Consider the following 26,878-nt stretch of genomic DNA (forward strand, 5'->3'; position numbering starts at 1 on the left):
ATGCATGCAACCATTCAAATACTAAAAAATAAATAAAAGGAACTATTTCATAGGTAGAATTAATAGGACCTGACAGTCTCCTTTGAAGGCAAGAATTGTCCTTTTTCACTTAGTTTCCTCCACAATGAGGGAAGTGCAATTCCAAAGAGATTATTCCATCATAATTCTAAAGAAATAAAAATTCACATTTTAATTCTAGCAAAGTCTATGTAATGAATGAATAATGCAATCCCTTTCATTTCTGTTCAGAATAACGAAGAACCTATTTCTTTAAATGTTGGATCATCAGTTAGGTAAAGCAATCAATATGTCCCTGTTTGGTCTTGTTGCCTGAGAGGATTTCTGTCACTTGCAACCAAGGATCCTGATTAAAGATCACACATACACAAACTTCTTCATACAGTTTTTGGTATTCACATATCTCCTCCCTCCTCACCAAGTTCTTGGGCTCAAAAACCGTCAGGTTGATTGACTGCTTGATTGGTTTGTAGGATCTTAGTTCCCATATCCTCAACAGTGAAAACAGAGTCCTAATCACTAGGCAACCAGGTTATTCCCAAGGCCATCAGATTTAGAGTGAGGTCTATCTCACTCTAAGAGTGAATACACTCTTCCAATACTCCTGTTTAATAACCTTTGTGGGCTCCCACATCTTGCTGAGGAGCCCTCAACCAACCTAGGTGGTTCTCTCAGCCTCCAGGGCTCCGACTGTCTTCGTGCTGACCATACCACGTGGTTCTTGTCTGTGGTACACCACGTGCCTACACTCAGGCTCTGGAGAGCTCCTCCTAGCCTGTCAGGAGGTCAGCTTTGCTGAGGTGAACCTCTTTTGGGAACCACCTTCACATGCCTGAAGATTCACCATGACATCATGAGGAAGACACATGACACAGACCAAGGGCACCACTTCCTGATCTAACCCACCACTTCTCATGTCAACTCCAAAGAGACTGGCAAATCACCCAGTAGAAAGGGATCATATGGTAGAATCACATGGTAGAATGGGAAATTCCAGGACCTGAGTTAGGACAGAGTAATGCCTTTTGGCCTGTGCAATATTCCCACTATGGTAGTCATTGAGCAGAGTTTTTTAAAAAAATAAATATGTTCCCAAGGACAAATTCTGTGGTGTAAAAAAAAATCTGATAATCGAGATGATCAGATATCATTAACAGTAAACAAAATAATTCATCCAGGCATTGCCAGCTCTCCAGACTTCCCATGATACTCCTGATAGGAGCTGCCTCACCAGGAGTAGAGCTGGCCCTGAATCTGCCCCATGAAGGAGAGAGACGGCTGAATTGCCCAGTGCAAATGTCAGTAGTGGGTCAAGGCCTATCGCCAGGTGGGTCTGCTGGGGCACTTTCTCCTCTTTGCTGTGTTGGGGATGAAAAGAATTGGCTGAGAAGGAAAGACAGATTTAAGGGACCGGAGGGATGTTTAAATAAAGGAGTTTAAGTACTGAAGTCCCAAGTCTGGGACATGGCTGAAAAGACCCGGCTAGATTAAGGCTATGCCAAGTTTAAAATCACAGTCAGGTAGTTCACAGCTGGCAGGCAAGGCGGAGCTAAGGAAGCCGGGCTGAAGATGAGGTCAAGATAAAGACCCAAGTTTGGGAGCCCTTGTCCTGAAGGAAACAGTTCTCAGAGACAACTTTAGAGGTGCCGGCAGTGAAGGCGAATCGTCCAGAGCCTAGGCAGTTCATCACAGGCCTCGAGGTATGCAGGAAGGGTTTCTTTGCTTCCTCGGTGTCCCTGTCCCAGTGATGAGTGAAATCAGGAGTGGGGCAGGTGGTCAGAATAGTCTCTTCTGACTTGGGCGGGAGGGGCTGGTCTCGGCATACTCAACCCCCAGTGTCCATTGCTGCTGCTGCTGCTGCTACTAAGTCGCTTCAGTCGTGTCCGACTCTGTGCGGCCCCATAGACGGCAGCCCAACAGGCTCCTCCGTCCGTGGGATTTTCCAGGAAAGAGTACTGGAGTGGGTTGCCATTGCCTTCTCCAGTGTCCGTTAGACCCCAGCAATTCCGATAAGGGAGGTCAAGCCCTTCTCCCTTCTAGCCCTCGGGGGCCCCAGGCTGCTCATCCAGAAAAGGGCGCCATGCTACTACGTGTCTGAGCAAGGATTCTGGATGCCCAGAGCGGCGTTCCTGCCCAAAGATGCCCAGGCTGCCACTGTTGCCGCCGTCGCAGCCCCGGCCACGCAACACAAACCACTGAATGCCTTCCTGGGACCACAGGTCGGAAACCGGGTTATCCCCTTCCGCCGGTAGTCGGAAGTGCCTGCGACTCGAAGCAGAAGGACTTCCGGTGGGTCTGCGGGGTAGCTGGGGATCACCATGGCGGCCTCCTTGGCCGGGAAGAAGATCGTGTTTGTCACGGGGAACGCCAAAAAGCTGGAGGAGGTGACGGGAGGGTGGCGGAGGCCGACTAGGAGGCGGTGAAAGGGTAGCGTGCGGCAGGGCTGGCGGGGGAGAAGGTGGAAGGGGCTTCCAGGCGGAGCGAAGCGGGTGGAGCAGCGGACGCTGAACGAAGAGTCGGACGGGGAGGGATGGGTTGGATCAGTAAGGGGGTAGTGCGGAGTAGGGGCTACCCGGGGTTGTGCTCAGTAAAATAAGGGCCTTGACAAATCCGGGCACAGGACTTGTGAGCTGAGGGGCTTCGGGAGCTAAGTGGTGGAGTCCTTAACACTTGTCCCAAAGGTCACCTCTTAAGCTGGATCCCAAACCAGGACTCCGACACCCCTCTGGAGTTGATCCAAATACCGCTGCTGGCCTGCGGTTGTCAGGGACCGGACAGGGTGTGGAGCCAGGCATCCAAGCAGAGCCGTCCACGCCCCACTACAGTCCAGAAATGTGGTCCTCAGTCTCCCAGCCTCTTTCTGCCATCTTTGAAATGGGGATATGCAAGAGGTCTGTTTCACAGAGCAAAGGAGAGGTGTGAGGGAGGCAGTGGATCGAAGTTCTTGTCTACTGGGACTTTGTGGCTAGCTGTAAGGATTCTGGGGGTTGATGGAACCTCTTTGGCTGCAAATAGTAAAGAGACACAGATAGCTTATGTAAACCACCAGGTGACTATTGTGGGAATACAATAGTGTGCTGTTCCACAGGACTTAAGCAGTCTTTGTCAGGAGTCCCTCGAGAGGGGTTTATTTCTCCTTTTAGTTCTCTCTGGATGCTCATCGCTTTTCATTTTGAATTCTTTCTGCACTTCCCCTCCTGATGGAGGAGGCAGTGAGGCTTCTGCCAGATATCAGCTCTGATTGGCCTTGCTTGGATCAAAGGTTTGTCCCTGCTCAGTCAGCCGTGGCCAGGGAGATGGGTCATGTGTGGGGAATCAGGATGACATCCACTCAATATATGAGGCAGATCAGTGGGTGCAGTTATTAGGGGACCCTTCATTTATCTACAGCACAAGGGCTGATGGCACGTGTGTGCCATTTCAGAGTGGCCTTCTCAGAAGTCAGAGTCCTGGGCTGAGAAAAGGTTTGGGATCCTGAGGCCAGACCAGTCAGACAGGCAGTGCCACCTTGAACAGAGCCCCATGCAAGATGGTGGCTGCCAGCTCTGAAGCCCATCTCTACTTCTGGTTGAGAATGTGGCCCTCCCACGTTTAAAGAGGCAGGAGGGAATTCCCTGAGGGTCCAGTGGCTAGGATTCAAGCTTTCACTGCTGGGGTTCTGGTTAGATCCCTGGTGGGGTGGCTGAGATCCCACAAACCACATGGCATGGCCAAAAAAAAAAGAACGGACTGGAGTGGCTAGAGGAGGCTCACTGGAGAAGATGTACTTGAAGTTGGCCTAAAATAAGAGAGTTTTCACTTGTTATCCCATTGGCAGAATGATGATGCCTATGGACCCTTTCTCAGGAAAATATTTTTCAGTTCAGTTCAGTTGCTCAGTTGTGTCTGACTCTTTGCAACCCCATGAACTGCTGCATGCCAGGCCTTCCTGTCCATCACCAACTCCCGGAGTCCACCCAAACCCATGTCTGTTGTGTCAGTGATGCCATCCAACCATCTCATCCTCTGTCGTCCCCTTCTCCTCCTGCCCTCAGTCTTTCCCAGCATCACAGTTTTTCTCAAATGAGTCAGCTCTCCGCATCAGGTGGCCAGAGTATTGGAGTTTCAGCTTCAACATCAGTGCCTCCAATGAACACCCAGGACTGATCTTTAGAATGGACTGGTTGGATCTCCTTGCAATCCAAGGGACTCTCAAGAGTCTTCTCCAACACCACAGTTCAAAAACGTCAATTCTTTGGCCTTCAGCTTTCTTTATAGTCCAACTCTCAGATCCATACATGACCACTGGAAAAACCATAGCCTTGACTAGACGGACCTTTGTTGGCAAACTAATGTCTCTGCTTTTTAATATGCTGTCTAGGTTGGTCATAACTTTCCTTCCAAGGAGGAAGCGTCTTTTAATTTCATGGCTGCAGTCACCATCTGCAGTGATTTTGGAGCCCAGAAAAATAAAGTCAGCCACTGATTCCATTGTTTCCCCATCTATTTGCCATGAAGTGATGGGACTGGATGCCATGATCTTAGTTTTCTGAATGTTGAGCTTTAAGCCAACTTTTTCACTCTCCTCTTTCACTTTCATCAAGAGGCTCTTTAGTTCTTCTTCACTTTCTGCCATAAGGGTGGTGTTATCTGCATATCTGAAGTTATTGATATTTCTCCTGGCAATCTTGATTCCAGCTTCTGCTTCCTCCAGCCCAGCGTTTCTCATGATGTACTCTACATATAAGTTAAATAAGCAGGGTGACAATATACAGCCTTGACGTACTCCTCTTCCTATTTGGAACCAGTGTTTTGTTCCATGTACTGTTCTAACTGTTGCTTCCTGACCTGCATACAGGTTTCTCAAGAGGCAGGTCAGGTGGTCTGGGATTCCCATCTCTTTCAGAATGTTCCACAGTTTATTGTGATCCACACAGTCAAAGGCATAGTCAATAAAGCAGAAATAGATGTTTTTCTGGAACTCTCTTGCTTTCTCCATGATCCAGCGAATGTTGGCAAGTTGATCTCCTTTTCCTCTGCCTTTTCTAAAACCAGCTTGAACATCTGGAAGTTCACGGTTCACATATTGCTGAAGCCTGGCTTGGAGAATTTTGAGTATGACTTTACTAGTGTGTGAGATGAGTGCAATTGTGTGGTAGTTTGAGCATTTTGGCATTGCCTTTCTTTGGGATTGGAATGAAAACTGACCTTTTCCAGTTCTGTGGCCACTGGTGAGTTTTCCAAATTTGCTAGCATATTGAGTGCAGCACTTTCACAGCATCATCTTTTAGGATTTGAAATAGCTTAACTGGAATTCCATCACCTCCACTAGCTTTGTTCGTAGTGATGCTTCCTAAGGCCCACCTGACTTCACATTCCAGGATGTCCGGCTCTAGGTGAGTGTGAGTGATCACACCTTTGTGATTATCTGGGTTGTGAAGATCTTTTTTGTATAGTTCTTCTGTGTATTCTTGCCACCTTTTCTTAATATCTTCTGCTTTTGTTAGGTCCATACCATTTCTGTCCTTTATTGAGCCCATCTTTGCATGAAATGTTCCTTTGGTATCTCTAATTTTCTTGAAAAGATCTCTAGTCTTTCCCATTCTATTTTCATCTATTTCTTTGCATTGATCGCTGAGGAATGCTTTCTTATCTCTCCTTGCTATTCTTTGGAACTCTGCATTCAAATGGGTATATCTTTCCTCTTCTCCTTTGCTTTTCACTTCCCTTCTTTTTACAGCTGTTTATAAGGCCTCCTCAGACAGCCATTTTGCTTTTTTGCATTTTTTTTTCTTGGGGATGGTCTTGGTCCCTGTCTCCTGTACAGTGTGACAAACCTCCATCCATAGTTCATCAGGCACTCTGTCTATCAGATCTAGTCCCTTAAATCTATTTCTCACTTCCACTGTATAGTCATAAGGGATTTGATTTAGGTCATACCTGAATGGTCTAGTGGTTTTCCCCACTTTCTTCAATTTAAGTCTGAATTTGGCCATAAGAGTTCATGATCTGAGCCACAGTCCACTTCCAGTCTTGTTTTTGCTGACTGTATAGAGCTTCTCCATCTTTGACTGCAAAGAATATAATCAATCTGATTTTGGTGTTGACCATCTGGTGATGTCCATGTGTTGAGTCTTCTCTTGTTTTGTTGCAGGAGGGTGTTTGCTATGACCAGTGCATTCTTTTGGCAGAACTTTGTTAGCTTTTGCCCTGCTTAATTCTGTACTCCAAGGCCAAATTTGCCTGTTACTCCAGGTGTTTCTTGACTTCCTACTTTTGCGTTCCAGTTCCCTATAATGAAAAGGACATCTTTTTTGGGTGTTAGTTCTAGAAGGTCTTGTAGGTCTTCATAGAACCATTCAACTTCAGCTTCTTCAGCGTTACTGGTCGGGGCATAGAGTTGAATTACCGTGATATTGAATGGTTTGCCTTGGAAACGAACAGATACATGGGATTACCAAGGAAATCGGGGGAATCCTTGGTGGCTCAGCGGTAAAGGATCTGCCTGCAATGCAGTAGATGTTGGTTCAATCCCTGGTTTGGGAAGATCCCCTGGAGAAAAGGGGATTTTTCTGGGAAATTCCATGGACAGAGGAGTCTGGCGGGCTGCAGTCCTAGGGGTTGCAAATAGACAGACATGACTTAGTGACAGAATCACCACCACAAAGGAAATCAATTCTATTGATTTATAATTTTCAAAATATAAATACTTGTGATCTAGTTACATATTTTTTGTTCATGCATTAAATAATTCAGTCTATCATTTTGTGTTATTATAATTTAAAAATAGTGAAGGTTGTAAATGGTATTTTGAGATTATCTGCTAGAACTGTAAAGGGATATGACAGCATCTTTGATTTTAATAGATTTAAATGTCACAGGAACTGCCGATGTTATTTGTTTGTTTTCTATATTCACCATTGAAAGAGATGCTAAATTTCAGCTCAGGGTTAGTGAAAATGGAGAGGTATTTTTTTTCCTATCCAAGTTCTGGGTAGATCCTCCTGAATTCCAGGTAATTCCTGATAGAAAATTCCTGGCCTAAACAGTAGGTTCTGGGAGCATTGAGAAGGGAAGAGGGTGGTTAGTATGAACAGAGACCTGAAGTAGGAGGGAGGGATCAGAGAATGGGAAGATGAGGGAGCTGACCTGCTGGGGTGGGACCCTGAGGGCTTGAGTTGAGGCTCGTGGACCTGACTTTGAACTTTAGGGAACTGACAGGAGAGTTACCTGTTGAGAAAGGTGGGTGACAGCTTGTGCAGTAATGGGGAATTATTAAATGGTGATAAATGTTCTTTCGTTTTGGAACAGGTCATTCAGATTCTAGGAGATAAATTTCCGTGCACTTTGGTGGCGCAGAAAATTGACCGTATGTCTCTGTTTAGTTTTATATTTAAAAGATGATTCAATTTCTCTCACTCCCCATGACCTGCTTATGTGTCTGTTTTCCTCACAAGTGCCAGAGTACCAAGGAGAGCCTGATGAGATTTCCATTCGGAAGTGTCAGGAGGCAGCTCGCCAGGTGCTTGCTCCATTCGTGTCCTGTACTTGCTCCTCTTGTCCTGGTGGCTCCTGGGGTCTATGCCTGCTGGGGATGGGTAGAAAATATGGTGGGCACAGTTTATTATGACTTGAAAGACCTTTCCATGTCTAATCAGGCTGGAGTCAGTTAATAGTTATATGTTGCCTTCCTTTCTCAACCTTAGCTGCGTGGTATCCCCCTAAGATGACCACACACACACACACACACACACATATACACACAATTTTTTCTTCCCAGTTCTCTGGTGCATTCATTCCATCCCCTGCATTCTCCCCAGACACATCCACCCTGCACTCACACATCTCTCTGGAACTGAGAAGGAGCACTTTGTAAAGAGTTAGGCTGCTTGAGTATAATCCCAGCTCTCCTGTCATTGAACAAGCTTTACAACCTGCTGAGGCTTTGTTGTCCCTATCTCAGAAACAGATAAGAAGGAGATAAGAGATTAGCCCAGGTCTGATGCTGCTGTAGCACATCCCAGCTAGCTGTGGGTGTGGCCCTGGCCTGGGTGGCCTGAGAATTCAGAGGGGAGGTGGGGCCTGCTGGTGGGCCCGGGTCTCAGGGCTGTATGTTCTTGTGCTGCAGGTACAGGGCCCTGTACTGGTGGAGGACACCTGTCTGTGCTTCAACGCCCTTGGAGGCCTCCCTGGCCCCTACATGTGAGTGCTGCCCTACCCCTTTGATTAGTTACTTGATACTGCAGGTCATTCACTGTCTTGGTGTCAACATCAGTATGTCAGATTGTTGAGGAAGAATTAGGGACGGGAGAGACATGCCTTTCTTTTGTTAAGTGTGAGAATGTGTGTAAGTTGAGATAGGCAAGGGGAACTCACCCATTGGAGAGGTAATTCTTGGGCAGGTCAGTTTCAGGAAAGAGGAAATAAGGAAGTTGAGATCTGCAAATGGATTTCCTTAAATCTATCCAGTGTTCTGGACCCCCCTCAGCCTTCCCAGGTGGTGCTAGGGGTAAAGAACCTCCCTGCCAATGCAGGAGACTCAAGAGATGTGGGTTCGATGCCTGGGTCAGGAAGATCCCCTGGAGGAGAAAATGGCTACCCACTCCAAGATTCTTGCCTGGAAAATTCCATGGACAGAGGAGACTGGTGGGTGACAGTCCATGACGTCCCAAAGAGTCGGACATGACTAAGCAAGGGCACACACACAGGGTACAAATACCCCAGTTTGTTGGGTCTTGGTTATGTATACAGTTGATCCGTGAACAACTTGGGGTTAACCTACGTATAACTTACGGTTTGCCTTCCATATCCGTGGATTCAGCCGTGTATTACTGTAGTATTGACTATTGAGTGGTATCCACATATGAGTGAACTTCGGCAGTTCAAATCATATAGTTCAAGGGTTAGCTGTATCTTTAACTTTTGGATTGCTAATTTGCCAACGCACCAGCACCCCTACACATGCTCCGTATTCTTACCAGCACTGTTTCATGACTTTTTAGTATTTTAGTGGTGAGAAGGAAATGTTATCATGTGCAATTTTAATTTGTATTTCCCTAATAGGCAGTGAGGTTGAGGCCTTCACTGGTTTATCGATTCTTCTGTGCATTGCCTGTTTGTCTCCATCTCCTTTTTCCTGTTGGATTATTTCTCTTCGAGTTGAGACATTCTTTATCTTTTCTCCTTGACTCTCTCAGAGCTTTAATCCCTGGGGGATGCAGCCTGGAAAGAAGATGGTAGAAACATCCATCTGTTTGTGGTGTCTGTCTCACCTTTATTTCTCTTGCAGAAAGTGGTTTCTGGAGAAGTTAAAGCCTGAAGGTATTATCCCCATTTGTCTCTTTCTTTCGATGCGTTTGGAATTAAGAAATCTGTGGGTTCTTGGGGAGGAGCTCCAGCTAGTAATCAGGAGTCTCAGGTTCTGTCCCCTTCAAGGCCTCTATTCACTTCAGTTTCTCCATCTATAGTCTACGGCTCACACTTTCCCTGTAAACCTAGCTCCAGGGAGGACTGAGATGTGGGAGGAGTAGATGGGGGGTGTGGTGGTGAGAGCTTTGAGACTGAGGGGCAAAGGGAGATTCTGGCCCTGAGAGGATTGGCTCCACCACTTGTCATTGCCTCAGCAGGAGGTGGATGGGGGGCACCCTGCTTCTCCCGGTCCCAGCCCCATACCCTGGAATCCACAGTAGTAGAATAAGGAACCCTTATTTTACATCCCCATCACCCAGCTTCCTGGCTTATCAGCACAGGGGCTATTTGGTAAAGTGTATAACTCCCCTCCCTCAACTGGGCCCCTTGGGTGGGGAGTTGGGCCTGGGGCTTGGCAGCATAGAGTGTGCTGAGCCCTCACTGCACCTTCCCTCAGGTCTCCACCAGCTCCTGGAGGGGTTCCAAGACAAGTCTGCCTATGCACTCTGCACGTTTGCATTCAGCACTGGGGACCCAAATGAGCCCATACGCCTCTTCAGGGGCCGGACAATGGTACGTACCCATGCTCGTTCCCCTGCATGCCACCAGAGGGCGCTGTGACCCCCCCACCCAGTGATGCTATCTGGTGGGATGGTCACACCCCTAGGTACCACAGCTCGAGTACCACAGCTCGAAATGCTATCAGTCCTGAAACTTATTGCCCCCTGAGTCTGATGTCAATGGCTCACAACTTTTGGAACCTGGTATACCCAGAGCTGTGCACTGTATGCTCTTCTGAGAAGCAGATGTGGGAACTAAAGATGACAACCCCTAGAGCTATGTCTGCAGTTCAGACTTTCCAAGCTTGAATCTCCTTATCACACTGCTGTGCAACAGCTTCCCTTGAACATCTCACAGTCTTTCCAAGTTTTTATGTTCATATAGAATCTTCCTTTTCCCCCACCTCATTCCTTTCAGAGGTGCCCTTCAGTGTCTCCAGGCTTACCAATCAGACCATAGGTTCAGCTGCTTCTCTTAGTCCAAACCACCCTCTGTGCTGGGCTTCCCAGCCCACCCCACCTCAGCCTATCCCTATGGCAGGGTTTACCTTCAGGCACATCACTTCTCTGCTTTGTCCTCTCTGCTCAGGATAAAATCCAGAGTCTCACTGTAGCCCATATAGCCCTACACCAGTGGCTCCATCTAAGTTGTGTCTGATGCTTTTGCGACCCCATAGACTGTAGCCTGTCAGGCTCTGTCCATGGGTTTTCCCAGACAAGAATATTGGAGTGTGTTGCCATTTCCTTTTCCAGGGGATATTCCCGACCCAGGATTCAAAGCTGCATCTCCTGCATTGGCAGGCAGATTCTTTACCACTAAGCCATCAGGGAAGCCTCCCTGATGAGATTTCAGTTCTTGTGATAAAAAACAGGTTTCAGAAATTACCATCTTCACCATTTTTAAGTGTACAGTAGTGTACACTCTTGTGCAACAGATCTCTAGAAATTTCTCATCTTGCAAAATTGAAACTATGCCCATTGAGAATTACAATCCACCTTCCTCTCTTCTGGGCGTCCCTGGTGGCTCAGATGGTAAAGAATCTGCTGCAATGCAGGAGACCTGGGTTCGATCCCTGGGTTGGGAAGATCCCCTGGAGAAGGGAACAGCAACCCACTCTAGTATCTTGCTTGGAGAATCCCATGGACAGAGGAGCCTGGCAGACTACAGTCCATGGGGTCGCTAAGAGTTGGACATGACTGAGTGACTTTAACTTCATTTCACTTCACTTCACTTCCTCTCTTCTCCCCAGCACCTGGTAAGCACCGTTCTACCTTCTGTTTCTGAGTTCAGCCACCTCAGACACATTATTCCTGCAGTGTTTGTTTTTGTGTGACTGTCTTATCTCACTTAGCATAATGTCTTCACTTCATCCATGTTGCAGCATGTGACAGGATCTCCTTTTTTAAGACTGAATAATATTCCATTGTATGTGTGTACCACTTTATCTATTTACAGGCATATCTTGTTTTATTGAGCTTTGAAGATACTGTGTATTTACAAATTGAAAGTTTGTGGCAACCCTGCACTATCAGATGATGGCTAGCATTTTTTAGCAATAAAGTGTTTTTAAATTAAGATATTTATGTTATTTTCCCTTCAAGAATCACAGCCTTGTCATGGTGAAGGGGCTTGCGTAACTCAATGAATCTTTGAGTCTGGGGCCACCCAAGACAGACAGGTCATAGTGAAGAGTTCTGACAAATCGTGGTCCACTGGAGGAGGAAATGGCAATCCACTTCAGTATTCTTGCCGCGAGAACCCCATGAACAGTACAGAAAGGCAAAAAGATACGACACCAGAAGAGGAGCCCCGCTCAGGTCAGAAAGTATCCAATGTGCTACTGGGACGAGAAGGTTAGATAACATCTCAGGCTCAGTGGACATGAATTTGAGCAAATTCTGGGAGATAGTGGAGGGCAGAGGAGCCTGGTGTGCTGCAGTCCACAGGATCGCAAAGAGTCAGACATGGCTTAGTGCCTGAACAACAACAAAAACAAGCACTGTTTTTCACGTATAATGCTATTGCATACTTTCATATGCAGTAGGAAACCAAAATATTCCTGTCACTTGGTTTATTGTGATCATTGCTTTATTACAGTGGTCTGGAACTGAACCATAATATCTCTGAGGTTTGCCTGTATTTGTTGATGAACACTTGAATGGCTTCCACATTTTGGCTCATAATGCTGCTGTGAACACGGGCGTGCAAATACCTCTTCGGCATCCAGTTTTCAGTTCTTTTGGATATACATCCACAAGTGGGATTACTAGATTGTATTGCCCGGTGACATTTTTAAAAGTTGGTTATAGTGGTCTGCTGCTACTGCTGCTGCTGCTAAGTCACTTCAGTCGTGTCCGACTCTGTGTGACCCCATAGATGGAAGCCCACCAGGCTCCCCTGTCCCTGGGATTCTCCTGGCAAGAACACTGGAGTGGGTTGCCATTTCCTTCTCCAATAGTGGTCTGCTACTCTCACAGAAATGTCCTCTCAGAAATCAAAAGTTTGACCAACCACAGGCTCAGGTTCCTGCACTGTGACTGAGAAGCTGCTGTGCTGCTGCCTGGGCCTGATCACTGCCACCGCCACCGTTCCCTGTCGTCTCCCCAGCTTCGGCTCTGTTGTTTCTGCACGTTATTGTTTGCCAGCCCTTGCTTTAAATGAGGTAGCCTTGTTTCTGCTTGTCCTGTTCTCACCCATGCTCTCTAAACCCCAACCACATTGTCCTTTCAGCAGGGTGTGTGCTAGGCCCTTCTCCATCTCAGAGCCTTGGCACTGCTCTGTCCTCCTCCTAGAATGTTCCTGCCTTAGCCCTTTATGTGGTCAGAGTGTCCCATCTTCACTCAGGCCTTCCCTGAGCTCCCCAACCTGTTATTCTTGAGCCCAGCTCCTAGTTTGTGCCTTCTAATGATTTGGTAATCATTGATTTGTTTACTGGTGCAGTGCTCGTTTTGCTGAAGAGATCCATTCTGTGAAGGCAAGGCTAAGGTTTTCTTTGATCCCAGTGCTAAAAACACCACCTGCCTCGATAAGGTGTTCAAAAAACATTCGTCACATGGGTGAAGTTCAGTAACTGGCCTCGGTCACACAGCTCCCCATTAGCAAAAGCAGAATTTGCCTTTGGTCTAAAGGACTTAGAATTTATGTGGCTAATTCCCATCCTCTACTACCTCCCTTGTATTTTTTATGTTGTTTTTTTTTTTTTTTAATTCCCAAGGTAACCTGATGTCTCATGACACTGGTTCTCTTTGTAAAATTTTCCTGTTGGGATTTGCCTATTACAGCCAGTATTTATTGAGCTATTTTTGAGTTGAACATTGTTATTTTGTTATTTGTTAGAGCCGTGTTTGTATTTTGATAAGGGTAGTAATAGTAGGAGATACAGGGTTTGTCGGCAAAGTTTAGGACCCTCAAACTTCCACTTAGGGGAAAATATTTTCTGTTAGTTTTTCAAAATTGATTCTTCTTCAGTGAGGTCACCGTTTGTCAAACCTTGGGTATCGATGGCCTGTCAAGCATGTGGTTCCTCCCTGTCTGTGGGGAGCAAGCTCTCCTGCTCTGCATTTTATGTGTGTTCAGCAAACATTTGCCAGCACCATGGACCCCTTGAAATAATATGAGTAACTAGGGTTTAACCGAATTAACTAAATTCAGACTGGCTACTGCCCTCCTCATGGTGCATCTCCTCCACGTCCAGTGACATAGCTATGCCCCTTTTTCTTTGGCAGGGCCGGATTGTGGTGCCCCGTGGCTGCCGGGACTTTGGCTGGGACCCCTGCTTTCAGCCTGATGGATATGAGCAGACGTAAGGAGCCCCACTTATTTACAGGGGTATGGGGTCGGATGGCCGTGGTCAGGGTTGGGTCAGTGCCCCACCCAGGTGCAGGCATGCGGATACGGGCAGGGGCAGGCTTGAGGTGCTTTCCAGTTGAAGGCAGCTCTGCTGGGGGTGGAGGCAAGGAATCTGAGTGATGCAGTCCACAGCTGGGAGGCAGCTAGGTGTAGCTGGAAGTCCTGGGCTCTCGGGCTCATCTCAGCACAGAGCAGCTGTGTAGCTTCCCCTCTCTGACTTGGGCTTGTCAGCTTCGTGATGGATGGATGATTATCTGACCCTCATCTAGTTTGGAAAAATGTTAACAGCTGGGCACCATGTTAACACGTGCCCCCCGACACATACACACAGTGCCAGGTGTTGTCAGTATTTCATGCTAACCCCCACTTAATAAACATGGGACATGTTGGCCATTATTGGGATTCAGGTTTGTCAAGCTGGAGGGACCCTTCAGGAGCGTGGCCTGAGGCCTTAAAACAGCCGGGACAGGGCTGAGGACAACATGAAACATCACTTCAGTGACACAAATGTTTTGTAGCTGCACTGTGTGAGCCAGTAGCTGTTAGCCACATGTGGCTGTAGAGCATTTGAAATGTGGTTAGAGCAACTGAGGAACAGAGTTTATTTTATTCAGTTGTACTTGGTTTAAATTTAAATGACCACATACTGGTGGCCACTGTATTGGATGGCATAGGTGTGAAAGTGACAATTGGAGTACAGGACTCTTAGCTCACTGGAGTCCTGACATGGACGGCAGGTTCCTGGCTGGCTGTTCAAGGCTGGCTGCCCCTGCGCATCTGCCCACCGCGCAGTGCACTGGAGGAGATGGCTGTGTTTGCTCTGTTAGGCCCCACTGCTTCCTGTCAACAGATGACAAAGCTGATCAAACATGCAGCTCATCCCCCTGTCCGCAGCTTCCTTCTAATGACTTTTGGACACTGGAACAAATTTAGTATCCTTCCACACAGATTAATATGGATTTCTAACCTACAGTGGAATTTAAGACTCTTTGATTTTTAAAAAATTAACTCTGGCTACCAGGAGCTAGTGGCCCTGCTACCTTTTACTAGGGACTCTTTGAGCTTCGGGCTCCAGGATGCAGTGAGGTGTACACACCCTCCCTGAATCTGGGCTCCCGCTTCTCTGAGCTGTTACTGTCACCCTCTAGGTATGCAGAGATGCCCAAGGCTGAGAAGAATACCATTTCCCATCGCTTCCGGGCCCTGCTTGAGTTGCAAGAATACTTTAGCAGTCTGACTCCTGGGGCCGGCGATGACCACTCTGGCTGGGGATCCGGAGAGGGGTAGCCTGAAACCAGCTCTATCAGGCAGGCACCTGTCCAAGTATTTCCTTCAGGATTACTACTTTCTGGCAGTGTTACCAGCTGTTAGGAGCAACTGGCTCTGTTTGGAGAGACTTTGGCCAAAGGACAACACCATCCTCTTGCCCTTGTGGATTCAGTGGTCTCCTACGGTCTCCAGTTCTGGAATCCTGAAAGGACCTTGGGTGAAGTTAACCCTTGACAGGGTTAACGGTTTAGGGAAGAACCACACAAACAGCCTTACATGTTTTTTTAAATTCAGCAAATAAAAATTCCAGAAGGTACTTGCTTCCATAATAAATTGGGTATAGCTGCTTTGAAACCTCCCCAGGCAGGCGTGTGTCTCCTGAATCCCTTTAGGCAGAAGCAGGAAACCTCTCAGGGTCGGGAAAGGGCTGAGGGGTGGGATGGCCAGATGAGGGCAGAGCTGTATTGAGGCTGTTTGTGTACCATTGCTAGCTGGAATATTCTGTCTTCCCCTTTTGTCTTTCAAGTCTCAGATCACGCGTTGAACTTTTCCATGTGAAATCCATTCCGCCACTCAGCTGGCCTCTATTGTGTTTGCCAGCTGGGCTGTGGGGCAGGCAGTGTAGGGTGGTGAGTGCTTTTTCTTTATGCTGGTGTACATTAAAGCAGCTACAGTGCTGGTTTATGATTGTAACTCCAGGTTCATTTTTGTGGCAGGGATGGGGGATGGAGTACTTGACCCCAGTTGGGTTATGTCATAGTTCAGCTGGGGTCCAGCTAAGAGCCCGACTCAGCTGCCCCAGACCCTTACTGTGCCCTAGTGAAGCCATTCCCTGGGGGGATTTCAGAGGGCTGGAGTGGCTCCCTTGGTTTCTGCAAGTGTTACCCTAGTAAAGAGGAGCTGCCCAACCCCAAGGACAGTCAGAAAAGCCTGCTGTGTGCAGCAGCTTCGGGGGTAGGGGTCCTCCGTGCTGGTGTGTCACCCCCATCACTGTTTCGTCCCCTCCCATCACTGTTCCTCAGTCCTGGCAGCTTGGCCTGGGGCCTGGATTTAATGTTTGCTTCCCTAGACTGTGTCAACAGGTGTGGGTGAGGACAGGACCTCATCCCTTTGCTCCTCTGCTGCCTGTGAAGCCCAGCTGGGTGTTTCCTCAGGAAGTGGCCATGCCTAGCCTCCTCTGAGTTGTCTCTTTGGAGTAGGTGGTATGTGGCTGGGACTCAGATGGGGGGTGCCTGCCTTCTTCTTACCTGGTGACCCTGGACATGGCCCTACCTGCAGGGAGCACCCAGCCTACTGGGGAGGGACCCCATAGAAGGGTCACCTGCTGTTATGTGAATGGGTGGCTACCTGGTGCTTGGAGCAGGGCACCTCTCTCTCTCTCTGGTCCCCAGCTGCTTCCTCATAGACTTCTGTCCTGGGTGCACAGTACACTTTCTGTCCCCCTGTTTAAACTTAGCTACCCATCCTGCAGGCTTCCCTGGTGGCTCAGACAGTAAAGAATTCGCCTGCAATGCAAGAGACCTGAGTTTGGTCCCTGGGTTGGGAAGATCCCCTGGGAGAAGAAAATGACAACCCACTCCCATATTCTTGCCTGGAGAATTCCATGGACAGAGGAGCCTGGTGGGCTATAGTCCATGGGGTCGCAAAGAGTCAGACAGACTTAGTGACTAGTTTTACTTTGACCCATCTTGCAAGCAGCACGGTGACTGTGCCTGTCCCACCCCACCAGCCACCTCTTCACTGGCCTCAAGCCTTCTTCTTGGGGTCCTTGCACATGCTGTTCCTAGAACACTTTCCCTGCAGGTTCCTGGCAACGTGGCATTACAAGGGCCTCCTGGATCTTCCACATTTCCCTGTTGGGGTGCTGTGTGGAGTTGGAAGTAACAACCCTTAGGTGGCACTTAACAGTCAGTCCCTTTCATCCCTCTTCCCCTGGGAGGGTCTCTTCTTCCCTAGAGTCCTTGGGTGGCCTTCAGAGGCTGGGGCAGGGCAGCACAGATGGAGGTGGCATGTAGAAGCATAGAAACAGGAGCTTTATTCTCTAATGTGCATCCAGCAAGTTCCTTACACAATCAAGGAAATGGTTTCTCTTTCGGCCACCTGACACTCTTTATCAAAATCCATCCTGCTTAGTCCCACCCTGGGCAGAAGCTGCCCTGAGTAGCATTCTGGACCCAAAGCAAAGGGCTAGTGGGAAGAGGAGCAGACACATCCCTCAGAGCTCCCTCAGTGCCTAGGCATCCTCGGCCACTTGGAACAGCTGTGAGGGGGTGCAGCACAGAGCAGCATTCCTGGATGCCCACACACAGCTACACAGCCAGCCTGGGAAGACCTGCAGAAATGGGCGAATGGGGGCTGGCCAGGACCTGCTAGTCAGGGCGTCAGTGTTCAGCATCCATGGCATCCAAGTACTTGGCTTCAATGATTTGGGGCAGCACATTGTAGCTGTGGGGAGGAGGAACAGGCAGGAAGATAAGCATTGGGGCAGGGAGGGATAGCAGAGAGCAGCCATTACAGCCCACCCTCTCCCGCCCCGCTGAGTCCTTTCTGCCTGCTGTCTGCCCTCCATACCGAATAGGGATCATGGCAATCATGATGAGGGGAAAGACCATCTTCATGTAGAGCAGTGGGCTCATGCCAAAGGCACAGAGCAGCAGCAGCTGCAGGACCTGCAGGCCTGTGAAGTAGTGGATCTTCCTCTGGGGCACCCTCCGGATGTAGTGGGTGGGTGGGTATGACGTCTGTGGGCGGCAGGGACCAGGTATGGGCAGGTCTGGAGCCAGATCCCCCCCCCACCCCCGCTCTCAGGGCCACTCACCTGGTCCTTGAGCAGCAGCACCATGCGCTGAAACAGCTGGTTGCCGTCGATGGAGGTGAGCGCCAGGTAGAGGAAGAGCCCATAGAGCACAGGCTTGGGGATCCACTGCAGTGGGAAGGGCAGCAGCAGGAGGGAGAAGCCCACCAGGATGCTGGCGCCCAGGGAGGTCAGCCGTGTCTCCTTCACGTTCACAATCCTATGAGGGTCCAGTGCATCGGGTCACTCTGGCCTGGTCCACGGCGGGGGTCCATCCCAGGTCACATGCTTACCAGGCTCTGTCACTTCTGGACCCTTGTCCCCCAAGCCAGTATCCCTCCTTAAGTCCCACGTGGCCCAGGGCTGCCCCCCACCTCAGGGCCCTTGTGACCCTGGCCTCCCATCTCAAGGGGCCCTCTTCACACTTACGTCTCGTAAACGTGCCCGTTCTCTACATGATCTTCCACCAAAGCCAGTGCTCGCACGTGCAACAGGGAGTGGGGGTAGGCAGCATGGATCCAGGGCAGCCCAAACAGAGACAACCCAGTATTGATGATGGCGATGAGCAGGAGGTCCCAGTGGTAGGCAGTGCCCTTTACCAGCCTGCAGCGGGTGGGGTCACATATGGCCAGAGCCCTCTTGACCCCTGGAAGGTTGGGCACATGCTCACCCCTCTGTCCCCAGCCCTGCAAACCTGTTCTGTGGGGCGTTAGCCAAGGCAGCCACCAGGTTCTGCTCTATGAAGAAGAGCATGGAGAGGAGGAAGCCGAGGCCCATGGCGCTGCTGATGGCCACCAGGGATAGCGAGTGCATCTCGGCTATCTCGAACAGGCTGTCACTCGGGCTGTAGCGAAACTTGACCACTGCAGTAGGATACAGGCCCCTGCTCAAACTTGCATCCCCCACAGAGCAACCCACCCCATCCCACCCCACGGCTGGTCCTAACTTACTCTTAATCTCCTGGAAGCCATAGGAAGAGATCAGGGAGAAGGTAAGCACCGAAATGGGCAAGGCACAGTCTGACAGGATCTCACGCATGTAGGGGTGCAGGTAGGGGCTACGGAGGCAGGTGAGTGTCAGTGTGACCTAGGGGCTTGTGTTCCCCTTACCCAAGGGGGCACCCCTCACCTCTTCTTCAACTGGTAGAGGGTGTAGCTCAGCCAGAGCGTGCCCAGCATGATGAGGAGGCTGAGCACAGCCGTATCCCGGGCCAGGGGCTCGGGGTCCTGGCTGCCCGTTGAAGTTAGCTCCGGTGGGCTGGTTGGGAAGCTGTTGTTGAGGGCAGTGTGGAGGCTAACGTTGAGACCCAGCAGGTTCACCAAAGACTTATCTTTGAAGAAGAGTCCAGGATCACGGCCATAGTAGTACTTCTGGAAGACTATGGGTACAGACCATCAGAATTCAGCCATCTGGGCTCTGGAAGCCTGGGCCTACCAACTTCCTCCTGGATGTGGGTGGAAGGAGCCCTGAGGGGAGAAAGGGATTCTGGGCGGAAGAGGGGAGAGCTAGCCTTCTGTCAGCCAGGATTCAACCTGCCTGTCTACCCACCACCCCACCTCTGCCCATTTCTGACAGTGAATCCTGCCTGGCCCAGTGCCTCTGATCCTGCCTAAGACAGCTCTGTCACCTGCTAATTGCTGTGCTTTGTCAGTCATGGCTCCCATAGCACCCTGGACCGCGGAAGCAGCCTTAGCTTGTATGCTCCTTGGCTGCCCTGCCACAGTCTGTACCCCCATCTCAACTCAGCTTCCCCTGCAGCAGGTGGCCACTGGCTGTATAATACTCACTTTTGACTGTGCCCTTGATAGCATCTAGGACGAACGTGATAGATATGAACAAGGCAATGATCTCCTCTGTTGACCTGCCAGCAGAAGGTATGTCTCATAAGATGGGATGAATTGTAGAGGGTGGGTTTCCCCAAGCCTTGGCATGGCTCCTACCTCCTACATGAAGAGGGCCAGGGCCCCAGGCTTTCTCCTTGGGGTAGTGATATGGTGGGGGCACCCCATCTTATCTCGGGTTACAGGGCCTTGGAGGGTGGCATGGAAGCTGACCCACATCCCTGGCCTTGGTCTCCCTCCTGCTTGAAAGTCCCAGAAGCTTAGGGAAGGCTCTGTTACCTCTTGAAAAGACTCATGACCAGGCTGAGGTTGAAGAGGGCATAAAGCGCGAGGAAGAAACTGTTCCACAGGCCTGTCCATGCATAGAAGGTACTGAAGTTCAGATTATAGTCATCACAGATGCCATGGATCACTGCGGGCAGTGGGACAGGAGTGAGCAGTCAGGGCCAGGTTGGGGCAGGGACCCCAGGAACCATCTCCCCACTCTCACCCCCACTGCACCATTGATGTAGAGGGCCAGGGGCGCAGTTGTCAGCAGCACCACCAGCGGCTGCCCAGAGAAGAGTGCATACAAGAGGCCTCCAATGCCCTGCCCGGCCACGGTCTTCTGCACATCTGAGGAAGTGAGGTGGTCAGGGGGGCACTGTGCCCCTGGGCCCCCCCCAGCACTCCCCGCTAGCCTCCAACCCCTCACCGATGGCTCCATTTGTGTTCTCATCATTGAGGGACCCAAAAGCAATCGTGGGCAGAATGCAGGCGAAGTAGAGGAACAGGGTGGTGGTGATGTATTTGCCCACAGCCTTGTTTTTCCCGATGATGCCTAGGAAAGGGAGACGGGATGGAGAGTGTGTTGGGGATGCAGACTGGGCTGGGGGCCTGAGCTACAGGCCAAGCTCTGAGAAGGTCGTGGGACACTTACCGTCAGTGAAGTCCAGTGGGTACACGGGGAACCTGCGGGCGATGTCCTCCTGGATGCCCTTCCCCATGGGGAGAAAGTCCTTCTGCCATGGGGGCTGGGAAAAGGACATGCCCATCAGCCCTGTGCCCTTGCCCTGGGCTGCCCACCCAGGCCATGTCTGCCCTGCACCTGTGAGCGTCCGAAGATGCAGATGGAGCTCGTGCTGTAGTCCATGCTGATAATCGGACAGTGGCTCATTACGGTGAGCAGCTGTCTCTGATGGACCAGGGCCTCTTTGAATTCCTCCTCTGTGCGGGTCTTCAGGAGCTTCTGGCGGAAGGTGATGTCTAACAACATGGTGGCAAATGTGCGTCCCACTTCTGTGGCAGTCTTCGTGCTTTTCTGGGGATGGGGCAGGAGAATCACATCTGTAGCCACTGTAGAGCGGAGAGCACCCTCCCCAGCCCTGGCCACTCTCTCCCCCCATGATCCAGGTGTAGTCCCCCAACATTCACACACAGTGGATCCTGCCACGATTGCCACCAGGTCAGCAGATCACTAGACTACCACTGACCTAGTATTTTTCTTACAAACTCAGGTTAAATCTGTGTAGTTGTGGATAATGAAATCCTGATGATGGAAAAAAATGTTTGCTCAGCTACTTTTCACCTGGGGCATCTGCACTGTTTGCTGCTTTATCTGATTTTCAGAGGGGTTCCAGGCCATCTAGCCTTCTCCCTCTTGCCTGGCCAAGGTCAGCCCTGTCTGTGAACTCCGCATCCAGGCTCCACCACAGCAACCTGTCTCACCGCGACAACTTTGGCCCCTGGGAGCGGCATCCACCCCTCTGGGTTGCCCAAAGCTATGTCCCAGGCCTGCACCTGCACCGTGCCCACTGCTTTCTGGTAGCTTTAGAACAGGCCTGTTCTCCCGAGGAGGAGGCAGGCGTCAGGCTGGCTGGCGTGTCTCAAAGTGCCAGTCTAGCCACTCAGCCCTAGGGATTCTGCTCTTTCCAACTGTTCTGGCCACCTTGTCAGCTGTCACTCCTCTGACCCATGAGGTGCCTGCTGCCCTAAATGCTCTTCCTCTGTTCCCAGCACAATAACATCTAGAGAGATTCACAGTGTGTCTACAATCCCATTAGCACCCCTTTGCATAGAGAAAGCCTGGGGAGGGGCCATCTGAAGTTCTGAGTCTACACCAGAGGCGGGGCAGAATCATCAAAAAGCCAATGGAAGCTTAAGCATTAAGGCCCTTCCCAAGCCTGGAGAGAGGGACCCTTGCCATTTTCTACTCAAGATTTTTAAATCCTCTCCCATAAAAGAAGATTCCCCAAATTGTATGTCTCAGCCCCCACAAAAGTGAGATAATCTGCCCCTGGCCAGGGGGTAAACAGCCCAGGAAAGAGTGGGACTCTTTGGTCAACAAATCACAGTCAGACAATTAGAAGAGTCAGTGTCGTGCATGCCAAAGAAAGGCCCCTGAGTTTGAACAGTAATACTTTAAAGAGTTATCTCTTTTCAGTCAGGAAGGAAATACAATCTTTTGGGCAACTTCTGGGGAAATCAGGGCTTGATGAGGACCTAGTGAGTATTCTTCAGATAAACCCAGGGATGAGCAGACAGGGTGAGAATGTAGCCTTCGGAGGCCAATTCTGTAGGCCTCCTGGACTGGGAGAGATGCCCCCAAGGAGAGGGCAGGGTAATCTGGTACCCTCTTTCCCAGGAAACAGAGCCACCTGAAACCCCTCCTCACCATCTTGGGTGGGGTCAGCACCAGGATGACAAACCGCACTTCACAGGAATTCTGCCCCCAGTTCTGCGGACGGTCCAGGCGGCTGATGCACACGTGTCGCCTCAGTAGGGCCTTGGAGGTACAGCTGGTGGGACAGGGAGGGCACACCGCACGTGGCTGCCACCCTTGGGAGCTGGGGCTCCACTCCCGCCACCCAGAACTCCCAACTATGACCCCAGTGACCTCTGTTAAGGGGGGAATAAGACCAGATGGGATGAATTCCTCACTCTCCCCCCAGACTGAGCAGGCCGGCCTCCACAGGGTAACTGGATGCCTGTCTCTGAGGTGATGCGGGGAGGCCAACATGGTGGCCTGGCAACTCACAGGATGCAGATCCATGACTGCTGGTATTGTACCCCCGTTACTGTGGCAGTGACCCCTTGGATGGTGTCCGACAGCAGATGAACTGCTAACAAAGTGGAGAGTCAGATGGTCCACCTCCCTGATCTCCCGCCCAGGCCAAGAGACAGCCCTTACCTTTGCCCTCCATGGGAGCCCCTGCATCAGTGAAGAGCATGGCCGTGAGCAAGTCCAGGTTGCAGTCTGGCTCAGCGCTGTAGGGGTCTTGGGCTAAGCGGCACAGCATAGCCCGCAACACGTCATCCAGGGAGGTGGCCGTTTCGTCCAGGATGATTCTGGCCCGTGCCAGGAAGCCATCTACGTCCCGGTGTGCACGTATCTCTTCCTCAAAGTTCTTTAACTTCAGGTACTGTGGGGACCCCGTGCACAGAACCACACAGGCCCCTAAATAAGACCCTCTGTCCTTGCCTGGACCCCTCTGCTGTGACGGTCCCTGGCTGACACCCCCTTCCCAGAGAGAAGGCCAGTGTGGTTGGCCCCAGGCTAATAAGCTCTCTCAGGGAAGCGACCACCTCCACCCCCAGCTAGAGGCCTGGAACCAAATGTTTCCCATCCAGCCGATGGGCCGCTCACCTTGCGGGAGGTGTGCAGGAGCCCATAGCCGCCAGGTGATTCAGTCTCTGCTAGAGGAAAGCGGGAGGGCTCAGGGTGCTGCCCCAGCCTTTCAGGTCTCCTTGGTGTGAAGTGGGGCCGTATCTGTTCAGTCCCCAGTCCCGTGCATGCCCTCCCCCAACCTGTCCCTGCTACAACCCCCATACCAGACTGGGTAGGCTGCACCTCGAGGTTGACGTTGACGAAAAAACGGATGCTTTCGCCAGACACAATGGAGGAGTTGACCGTGTCGAAGGCCTCATCCCTCAGGCTCCCCTCACGGGTTTCAGAGGCATCGTCTGTGTCACACTTGGGGTGGCCTGGAGCCCCAACCGCCACCAGGAGAGACCCCCCCGAAGAGGGCCTGGCTGTCAGTGCCACATGTGGGAGAGGGGCTCCCAGCCGAAGAAGCAGGGCCCCCGTGCTGGCCTGCTGGGTGCGGTCTTGGCGAGTGGTGAGGGCGGCCTCTAGCGGCCGGGAAGGAAGCCTTGGCTCAGGTAGGCCCAATATCTAGTCCTGGCCAGCTGGCACCCCCTACCCAACAGTTCTCTCCAACATTCTTCAGCTGTGGGAACCATGTACGGTTCTGTGCCATGCACATCCTTTAGCTAGAGAAAGACATGTTCGTTCCACAAACATTGGGCCAGGTATGTGGTACAATGACACAGCTGAGACTGCCTGGCCACTGCCTTCCCAGAACCTCCAGGCTGTGGACCTGGACCTGTCTGACTCCCCAGGGAGGAGGGAGCTTGTCTGGCTTCTGGGGAGGGAGCAACCAACGGAAGCCAGAGCCCTGTAGTATCCAGACCTCATTGGCACAGGGAGGGTGTGGGGGGCAAACCATTAAGGCTGAGAAGCCCTAGTCTGACATCAGACAAAGCCCAGGCAGCAGGAGAGCCAGAGAAATAGTCAGGGACAGAGAGGGGACAGGACCCCAGAAGGAGGCCTCATCTCAGGCCTTGGGACCCCAGAGCACAGAGCCTGCTGCCCTTTCTTTTGGTCTGCCTCTCAGTTCCTGCAACTGCCCCACAGCATAGGCTCCCTTCTATAGGAAGCCACCTTGCTGACATGCTGCCCTGAGCCCTGCTGGGGCTTCTCTCTGCCTCTGGGCCAACAGCCTGAGCCAGCCTTGCTGCTTCAGTCCAGATCCCTGGTCCCTCAGGTCCAGTCCCACCCCCACCTCAATCTCTTATTCCTCAGGCCAGGTGGCCAGCACCCCAGGCAGGCCAGCTCCTGTCCTGCAAGCTGAGGGCTTCCCTCCCTGGAGGGCCTTCTTCAAGGCTCAACAGAACCTTCCTCCTCTGGCAAGTCCACCGAGGGTCCTCCCTGCCTTACCCTTGGCCCATCTGGCCCCTTTTCCTCACTATGTCTTGTGGGTCCCCTGTGGTCCACCACTTGTGATTCTCCCAGGGCCCTTGTAGCTTGGATCCCACAAACACCTAAAAACACCCATGCAAGGACAGGGAAGGGTCAGTAGCACGCCTCCACCTGCCAGGCAGTGACTCACCCTGACTCACTTCCACTCTAGTCTGATGGTTTCCTCTTTACATCCCAGGCCCTGTTACCCCAGTGTCCTGTGCTCAGCCTTTTTCTGGGTAGGAAGCACTAGGCCTCCTCTGTCAACACCCGCATGGACTGGTGACCCCTAGGCTCCAGGTCTGCACTGCACCCAGAACCCAGAAAACTATTAAGTCAAAAGACATCCTTTCCCTACCTGTCATGGAGCTCATGTCCATGAAAAACACTTTCCTCCCCAGTTCTAGACCTGCTTTGTTTAGACTGCTTGGTTTCCCAGCCCCAACCTGTCCCAGCCTCTACCACCCCCACCAGCACTGTCTATTCCCCAGAATGTCCCTCACACTGCCCCACTTCTCCCCTATCCTGAGCTCAACCTAGGACCTACCCAACAGATACCACCAGTTCACTGCAAGGCTCCTGGGACTTGTCCACCAGCAGCCTGGCACATGCAGTCATCATGCCTTGGGAACCCTATGTAGAGCACACTGCCACTTTGTCCAGGCACTGTCTCACTAAACGATGGTCAGGCTGCTTCCTGAATCTGGGCACAGAAGCATGTAGCCACCCCAGAGATACGGGGAGGGAGAGAGCTAGGCTGGTGCAAGCAGGGAAAATTGAGGTGCAGAGACTGCAATTCTTTAGAGGGACAGTGGCAGCCCCTCCCTCACAGGGCTGGGCAGGATCTTAGGAATGTGAGCATACACAACATTTGGCTTAAAACCTGGTCAGATAACCAGAGCATTGTTAACAGCAAACCATGAAATACCAGATGGTCCACAGAGCCCAGGACGGGGAGCAGCTCGTGACCCCAGGACCACCAGAGACCTGCCAGTGTCCAGGGCAGTGTCAGCTGCCTCTCTGACCACACCACAACCTCCTGGAGGTAGAATCCAAAGGCATCCCAGCACCAGCAGAGGACCATGATTACCCAGGTGGATGGACAAGGCCCCTAAAGTCTTTTGACCAAGAAGCTCTCACACACCCACACCTGAAAGGTACACACCTGTATCCTCAAAGTATCCATTCTGCGACATGACAGAAGAGTTTTCTGTAAGGCAAACCAAAGAATTGTCACCAGCTCCATGTGTCAGTTCTGTACAGCCTCTCCTGCACATCAGCTGCCCACCCCTCACCAACCCCTGCTGAGTCTTTCTTACCCTTCCCAGAGACCCTGGGAGAAAAAGGAGCAGGGGACAGCACTAGACAGGGGCCCCTTGAGGAGCCAGAGGAAGCCACTTCCTGTTATTCTTCAACCCATCAGCTAGGGGCTTGCCCAGGTGGTAAAGGAGGGAGGCGGGGAGATGTCAGCATGTTTTCTCCAGGAATAATTAACAGTACCCCGTGAAGGAAGGAAGGATACGCTAGTTGCAGAAATCTGGAGGGAGGGGGCCTGTCTGGCCACCTTCCCTGCAGAAGATAGCCTCCCTCTCTCAAGCCTTCGCTGCAAAGTCCAGGAACTGGGCTCGGGCTCTTCTTCCAGCACATCTCTTCGGCTCTCACTCTGATGTCGGTCCCTGGCGCCATTAAGACCCATCACACGTGCCGTCGCCCCTAACCTCCCGTACCCGGGGTCACACGGGGTGACCTGGGGCAACGGCCTCCTTCCCTCAGCGCCACCCACTTTCCGGGCCTCCTGGGAGGCGGAGCCGTTGGTCCTCTTGGGAGATGGCGCGGGGGCGGGGGCGGGGTGGGGCGTGCGCGCTCTTTGCGCCGGGCCCCGGATGGATGCTCCACGCTGTTTGTGTTGCTCTGTTCAAGGAAGGAAGCCACAGAAGCGGCCGCGTGCGCGAGAGGAAAGAGCCTCAGACTCGGAGACCGTGGGGGCAGGGGGAGGGTCGTGCAGAATGCGGACCGTCTCCCGGGGCAGGAGCCCGGGCGGCATGCAGAAGGGAGGCGCGGGGGCAGTAGACCTAGCAGCAGAGGCGCAGGGATGGACAGAGGAAGAGGGTCACGAGGCTATGCAAGGGTGGGAATGGTGCACACCCTACTCCCATGCTG

General features: G+C 51.3%; 2 protein-coding genes across 5 annotated transcripts; one reads left to right on the forward strand and one right to left on the reverse strand.

Moving 5' to 3' along the window:
• The first annotated feature begins 2,292 nt into the window (after window positions 1-2,292).
• ITPA (inosine triphosphatase) lies at window positions 2,293-15,400 on the forward strand. 2 transcript variants are annotated; one of them, XM_055432485.2, is made up of 9 exons: window positions 2,299-2,402; window positions 2,700-2,909; window positions 7,309-7,366; window positions 7,455-7,519; window positions 8,126-8,199; window positions 9,287-9,318; window positions 9,863-9,978; window positions 13,692-13,768; window positions 14,964-15,400. In XM_055432485.2, exons 2-9 carry the CDS (start codon window positions 2,901-2,903, stop codon window positions 15,100-15,102), a joined length of 570 nt encoding a protein of 189 aa, XP_055288460.1. In that variant the 5' UTR covers window positions 2,299-2,402; window positions 2,700-2,900; the 3' UTR covers window positions 15,103-15,400. The 2 variants fall into 2 exon arrangements, with proteins under 2 accessions (XP_055288452.1, XP_055288460.1); XM_055432477.2 differs by lacking the exon at window positions 2,700-2,909 and having other exon boundaries at window positions 2,293-2,402.
• A 1,696-nt stretch (window positions 15,401-17,096) lies between these two features.
• SLC4A11 (solute carrier family 4 member 11) lies at window positions 17,097-26,606 on the reverse strand. 3 transcript variants are annotated; one of them, XM_088843959.1, is made up of 20 exons: window positions 26,219-26,606; window positions 25,884-25,928; window positions 23,530-23,682; window positions 23,345-23,391; window positions 22,889-23,120; window positions 22,736-22,817; window positions 22,373-22,496; window positions 20,807-21,019; window positions 20,639-20,732; window positions 20,414-20,539; window positions 20,221-20,334; window positions 19,999-20,131; window positions 19,666-19,739; window positions 19,007-19,256; window positions 18,829-18,935; window positions 18,573-18,741; window positions 18,308-18,481; window positions 17,903-18,098; window positions 17,656-17,825; window positions 17,097-17,529 (listed from the first exon to the last, which is right to left on the reverse strand). In XM_088843959.1, the coding sequence occupies exons 1-20, from the start codon at window positions 26,412-26,414 to the stop codon at window positions 17,466-17,468; spliced, it is 2,763 nt and encodes a 920-aa protein (XP_088700085.1). In that variant the 5' UTR covers window positions 26,415-26,606; the 3' UTR covers window positions 17,097-17,465. The 3 variants fall into 3 exon arrangements, with proteins under 3 accessions (XP_088700085.1, XP_055288443.2, XP_088700086.1); XM_055432468.2 differs by lacking the exon at window positions 26,219-26,606 and having other exon boundaries at window positions 25,884-25,929; XM_088843960.1 differs by lacking the exon at window positions 26,219-26,606 and having other exon boundaries at window positions 23,345-23,682.
• Window positions 26,607-26,878: the final 272 nt, after the last annotated feature.

Source organism: Moschus berezovskii, chromosome 15 (assembly GCF_049115385.1).
Source record: "Moschus berezovskii isolate FMDL1 chromosome 15, NW_MosBer_1.0, whole genome shotgun sequence".
Lineage (NCBI taxonomy): Eukaryota > Metazoa > Chordata > Mammalia > Artiodactyla > Moschidae > Moschus > Moschus berezovskii.

Excerpts from the sequence above, each read along its gene's own strand:
- ITPA (XM_055432477.2), top strand. The coding sequence starts at position 2,337 with ATGGCGGCCTCCTTGGCCGGGAAGAAGATCGTGTTTGTCACGGGGAAC. Across the intron at positions 8,200-9,286 it reads GGCCTCCCTGGCCCCTACAT|AAAGTGGTTTCTGGAGAAGT; the intron begins GTGAGTGCTGCC and ends TTTCTCTTGCAG. Across the intron at positions 9,319-9,862 it reads GGAGAAGTTAAAGCCTGAAG|GTCTCCACCAGCTCCTGGAG; the intron begins GTATTATCCCCA and ends ACCTTCCCTCAG.
- SLC4A11 (XM_088843959.1), bottom strand. The coding sequence starts at position 26,414 with ATGGGTCTTAATGGCGCCAGGGACCGACATCAGAGTGAGAGCCGAAGA. Across the intron at positions 23,392-23,529 it reads GGTGCAGCCTACCCAGTCTG|AGACTGAATCACCTGGCGGC; the intron begins GTATGGGGGTTG and ends TTCCTCTAGCAG. Across the intron at positions 17,826-17,902 it reads TGCTGCTGCTCAAGGACCAG|ACGTCATACCCACCCACCCA; the intron begins GTGAGTGGCCCT and ends TGCCGCCCACAG.